This window comes from Austrofundulus limnaeus, unplaced genomic scaffold (genome assembly GCF_001266775.1).
Source record: "Austrofundulus limnaeus strain Quisiro unplaced genomic scaffold, Austrofundulus_limnaeus-1.0 Scaffold942, whole genome shotgun sequence".
Lineage (NCBI taxonomy): Eukaryota > Metazoa > Chordata > Actinopteri > Cyprinodontiformes > Rivulidae > Austrofundulus > Austrofundulus limnaeus.
The window spans coordinates 40,278-46,639 of NW_013953344.1; the positions used below are offsets into that span (position 1 = coordinate 40,278).

General features: G+C 36.2%; 1 protein-coding gene across 1 annotated transcript in view; it reads left to right on the forward strand.

The window, feature by feature from the left end:
* Window positions 1-2,665, forward strand: part of ppil4 (peptidylprolyl isomerase (cyclophilin)-like 4) — a gene marked incomplete in the record, with an annotated part of 16,417 nt that extends 13,752 nt beyond the window's left edge. The window contains 1 exon segment of the mRNA XM_014029693.1: window positions 2,074-2,665. Within this exon segment, the coding sequence (XP_013885147.1) occupies window positions 2,074-2,241 (168 nt within the window).
* Window positions 2,666-6,362: the final 3,697 nt, after the last annotated feature.

Genomic DNA, 6,362 nt, shown 5'->3' on the forward strand with positions numbered 1-6,362 from the left:
TGGGTTAAACTATACCCTGGGTTAAACTATACCCTGGATTAAAGTACATCTTTCTTTCAAGCAAGTACAAAAATATGTTTTCACAAATATTTCCATCCCCTTTAGATAATAACAACTGTCTCTCTTAAAGTTTACCTGAATGTTGGAAGGTAAAATGTTTTTATGAGCCTTGTACATAAACAGTAAAATATTATAATCAATCAAATCATAGAATTTCTAAATTTTCAGTTTACAAAATAATGTGTTAGATGGATGGTTGTAATCTTTTCTTGCGATAATTCTTACGGCTGTTTCTTGTAAAACAAAAATCGGATTTGTAATTTCCTGTGAGAGTGCAGTTTGATTGCTTATTGTTGAAGGATTTTATGCTGAAAGTTGCTTAAGTCAGGTAGAAGTATCTAAAATTGGTGAAAAGAAGCTAAAACCAGCAGAAACAAGTCAGCAGACAGACAATGAAAGGAGAGAAAAAATATTAATTAGAAGAAAAACAAGAAAGAGAAACAAAAAATGTGTTCTATAAAAGCTAAAACAGCTAAAATTAACTTAAAAGTGCTAAAATGATGCTGAAAAAGCAGAAATTAACACACAGAAGCAGCACAAGCACATTGGCTGATTTAATTGGTAAGAAGCTAAAATAGGTAAAACTTTCTAAAAGTAGGTAAAACTGCAGAAGACAGCTGAATTATCAGAAAGCAACTGAAAGAAGCACAAAAAGAATAAAATAGCTTAAAGAAGCAAAGAGTTTAAATTGGATGAAGAATAGCTGAAAAGGCAGAAAAAAGCTAAAATAAAAATAAGCTAAAGGAAGCTGAAATTAGCAGAAAGAAGTCAAAAAAGCAGTACCAGAACAAAATGTAAAAAGATCTAAGGGTTTATCATTAAAGACCGTGTAAATTAAAAATAAACGTGTCCAGAGTTTGTGTTATGTGTTAATAATCATCCAGCCAAATTTGAATGATTAAAAATACTGTTCACCTTGTAAAATTATGTGTCAAAAGTAAAGAAAAAGCATCAGTTAGCTGTGGTGAATGCTGGGGGCGTGTCCTCTGGAGGAGCTTAGACCACGCCCACCTGCTGAACCGTGCTGTAACCGAGGAAACAATGTTTGCAAAGACTGGCAGCCTTATTGGAGTTCTGAAACCCTACTCCTCTGAAGAATATTGATGATGATGATAATGATAATAATAATAATAATAATAACAACAACAGGGGGCGGGGTTATACTGAAGGCTGCTGTGTGACGTCACAGGGCTGCACTTCAAGACACGCCCAAAAAATCCTGAAACACACATATCTTGTTACACAAAATGAATTATATCTCCACAATTCAAATATCTACAGTTGTGAGAACTTTTACTCATTTACAGTGATCCATTTATGACATAACGTTTAAAGAAAACAATGTTACAATTTACACAGACATGAACATTTATAAATATTTTAAGGATGTTGAAGAGAACTTCTTATAATTAGAAAAAGAAGCTGCAGAAAAAGCTAAATATGTACAAAGGTTTTAATTGTTGAAATGCTCTGTAGGAACTGAACATTTCCTTATATGAATTGTTGAAAAAGGACAAAAAGTGTGTAGAGTTACATGATGAAAAATGTAAGAAAGAAAAGTGGATCATGTGCAGAGGAACTGTTTGTAGTTAGCAGCCTGAACACAGCAGAGCTGATCTGATCTGTGAAGCTAAGCAGGGTCGACCTGGTTAGTACTTGGATGGGAGACCACACGGGAGCACCAGGTGTCGTAGCAATGTTAGAGTTTCTCCCACACCGGTCACTAACATTATATACAACCTTTGACCATCAAAGGTCATAGGTGACCTTTAGGATATCAAATCAAATGTTTATAAACTATCATAGAATTGAATAAAACTTCATCTGAGGTAGATACACAGAGTTACTGAATGTTTTACCAACACATACACAAACAGAACGATGACATCATCACATCTTCTGGCAGTGTGCCATGGTTCTGATGATCAGTCAGTCATCAGGAGAACATTTCTTCTTTGATTCACTCTCTCTTCCTGGTAGTCGTCACCCTGTTTTTTCTCGTCACATTTCCAGGATGGCGAGGAGAGCAGGCGAGACAGGAAGTCGGGCCGCCAGCGCTCACGCTCCAGAGACCGCGAGCCCAAACACAGCAAGTCCCGGTCCAAACACGAGCGGGGCTGCAGGGAGCGCAGCCGCTCCCCCGCACACTCCAAGGACAAGGAGCGCAGCCGATACCGATGAGGAGGAGGACTTATTATCACCCAACAGTCCTGTCTGTTAGCAAAATATCTCATATTTCACTGAAACACTCAGTCACTGGATGTCAACCCAGTTCAAGATGGCCGCCATCACCTCAGCTGTACTCCAGATATTTTTACACACATTGATCTAAACTCACTGAGCTTTTGTTTTGTTGTTGCAGTATCCTTGTTTGTTAGCTAAATATCAGATCTGATTAACTTTCAGTGAATCCTATTCAAGATGGCCGCCACATTGAGGCCAGCCCTACATGTTTACATGTTTACAGCTCAGAGTCACAGCTGCTGATTGAGGTGGTAGTAGCAGAGAGTCATCCTCTGCTGGAGGAACAATGTAGATCATCTAAAACCCTGTTTTTATTTGCATGTAAACATTAAAGTTTGTCCTGGGTGTGGAACTTCTGTTATCTGTTTCATCAGTGCTTTTATTTTATCTTTTTCTAACGAAGCTAACATGTTACAGTCGCTCAGTGACGGACCTGCAGCCTTTCTCATGGCTCTGCTCTTGTTTTTAAAATGTCTCTGAGGAACGATGCCGGGCGGTGAGTGCCTTCACGCTGCAGAGAGAAACCAGTGGTGTCTCCCACCGCCCACCTCCCAGATCCTGTCAGAGTCAGAGCTGTGGCTGCGGTTCAACCTGCAGGCGTGGTGCCAGCAACCCGTGTTTAACAAAAAGACGTTAGTTCCTGTAAGTGACTTGTGTTCTGCTGCAGGTTAGTTCTTCTGACTAATTACAGTGTTCAACATCTGGAAAACAAAAACAAGTTTCATAAGTTTGTCTTCATTTTGATTTGTGAGCCTTAAAATCTGAGGAGGACTACACCTGCCGTAACTGGAAATACAGAAACAGCTTGATAAAAGAAATAAATGGATTGATAAATTAGTAAGTAATATGGCAATTATTGCATTAAAACATCAACAAATAAGAGCGTAATTAATTTATTTGACTATACAGTGCAACATAAATTAATTTTATATCATTTTCAACCATATTTAACATTATCACAATAACTTCATTTTACTTTTCATTTCAGTCATATATTTTTTATTTACTTTTTGATTTCATTTATTTTGTCTATAATTTCCCTATTCTATATTTATTACATTTTTATTTTACTATCACATTTTATAGTTATTTTCATTTTATTTACTGTTAATTTTTTATCTTGCATTATTTTATTTATCTTTCACTGATTTATTTTCTCCTATAATATTTCCTCTTTACATTGTTCCCATCCAGTTTTATCCTTCGTTCTTTTATGAACAGCTCTGTTTTTACCACCTCCTGTTGTCACGTAGGGGTCCAAAATCCTCAACTTCATCCAAGCAAAGGGTCAATTTCTGTCAATATTAAATGTTTTAGAACAAAATGTTCTTAAAGAAACACAAAGAAAATAAATTTCTTATTCCTTACTCTATCAACGTTTTCATTTAGTATTTCTAAGATATATTTTATTACAATCCAGCAAATCAGGTAAAAGAAAAGCCCGACTTATTTTTGGGGGGTTGAGAGTTGTCCAGAGTCAAGAAAAATGAAACTATATTATTATTTTACACTTAATATCTTTAGGACCTGATAAAACGTTTATGAAGGCCAGGTTTGGCCCACAGGCCTTAAGTTTAACACGCTTGGTTCTGGATATTCTCTGTATTGTGTTAATGATTATTTAATTAGAAAAGTGAAGCGTCGCTGTTAAAGTTGAAAACAATAGTTTATCCCTTTTAAAGAGGGGAAAACACTGAAGTCAACTAATGAAAATTAATTTTTGCTTTTGAATTTTAATTTACAAGAATTATTGAAATGCCTGGAGATAAAGGACGGTGTGTTCACAGCCTGTTTCATGTGTGAAAAGTAAAAATGGACCAAAGTACCTGTTTTTTTATCAAGATCAAAATATTCTGTTGAACCAAAACTTAACATTTATTAGTTCATTAGTTGTCATTTTATTTTTATTTTATCAGTTTAAAGTTATTTGATTGATCTTTTATGGCCTTATATCTAAACTTTATTAGTTTGTCAGTACGCTCTGAGTTCATCACTGTTATCCTGCAGAAGTGCTACAGCTAGCTGCTGCTGCCAGCAGTATAAACCCAGAGGTTTATATAAATACCAAAGTTATGAAAAATATACAGCAGTGTTGAGGTTTATTAAAAAAACTGCATGAACATGATCTGCTGTATTCAGACTAGCCGTTAGCTCATCAGTTCTGTCAGGTTTCTGTCAGAGGACAAAACACCACCTGAAACTGGTTTTACATCTTTTCCAGTCTGACCCAGAACTGATCCGGTCCATCTTGTTCTGGTCAAAGTTCTTGTATTTTATTCAGTTTTTTATAAAGAGTCAAACAAAACAAGTCATCCTGGGGCTCTGTACAAAAGCAAGAGTACAAATCATAAATTCACTAAGTCCAAAACTGATCCAAAATCAGTTACGGTCATTTCCATGATTCAACAGAATATTATAAAATACTTTACAGTAAAAGTATGGAAGATCTTCCAAATAAAGTTTATCTACAGAAGCCAGCAGGCTGTGATGAAGCTTTGCTACTTTTAGCTAAAAGATATTAAAGTGGACATGTCACACAAAATACACTTTTTTAGCTGATAAATAAACAAGTTGATCTGAGACACGCCTCCAAAAGGGGGCGGAGCTTGTGGAGTTATAATAAGGAGGAATTCAGACCAAAGCACTGCAGTTCCACTTTAAAGAGACCCCAACTGAATGTGAAAAAGAAGCATTTAAAAGCATCACACTGTCTGTCTAATTTAAAAGGAGCAAATCAGAAAATGTAGCAGAACTCATTAGAACTGGAGGCCAGATTAAAGTCATCTAAAAGACATGAAAGATGTTCAGGTCTAAAAACCACAACCTGTCCAAGTGTAGAAACAGAAGTTAAGAGTCATCCAGGTTTTTAATGTCTTTAAGACAAACTACAAACCAGATTCATCAGAGTTAACATTTAAAGAAGTCAGAGGAGTCCACTGTCAGCTGTCACTCATGTTTAACATCTTTCTTAAAGGTCAACACAGAGTTTTTATCATTTCCCAGAAATACAGATCTGTGAGAGGAGTAATGGAAACATTTGTAGCAGAGGAACCTGAATCAGCTCTGTGGGGGATGTGGGGAGGCAGTCCCAAAAGAAAAAAGAGACAGTGAAAGGTGACAACCCCGAGCAGGCTGGAAACACAGGGTTGCACTGTTGACTCCCCCGGGTGGAACCACAGCTGAGACATCCCCAGCTGCCCACGCTGTGGCTCCTCCAAAACCTCTGTCCACATCATCCGGGTGAAAGGTGCACGAGTCAGGCTGTTCACGTCTGAGCCGAGCCTCGTTCTGCTGCTTGTTTCTGAACCATCATGTTGTCATAAAGACGTCCTCAGTAATCTGTCCCACACCTGTGAGTCCACAGTCCTCACATGAACACAGATTTACCTGTTATTCACTTCTGCAGCAGAAACACAAAAACAGAATTTGTGTTTTCTTCCCTGATGGACTATAACTGTAAAATAAAGGTTAACAAAAGGCCACTGACACGTTTGCTTTATTTAGCTCACTCTTCTTACATTTTATTACAAAGTTTTTACATTTAGATGTTATATCTAAGTAGTAGATCCTTAATCTAAATTTTCAAATCTGATCTGAAGGTAAAAGTTAAAGGTTGAAGTTTACATTTAAGTGTTTCAGAATGGAATGCAGCCTTTTTATTAAAACTAATATGTTATATTTTTGGGATAATGCTACAGTAGATGTAGTTTGTAACTGTGCTTGTTTTAGTCTTTATTTTCAGTTTTGTTCACATCATCCAGCAAATCAAACTGCCAGAGGTGGCTTTATAACTGAGAAGGCCTGTTCTTTGTAAATGTTTTTAAAATGTATATTTTAATTTTTTTTAAAGAGAAGGACAAATAGCACATATAGACATAACCATAATTATTTGTGAAGAGGAAGTGTCCCTCTCACATATAAAATCTAACACAGATTTAACATTAAATATTAGTTCAAACAGTGCTGTTTAATTGCCTAACAAACAAATGCATTCCACTTTATAGAATACTTACACCAAGTATTTACTAATGTAGGTAAAAGTATGTAATATATATATA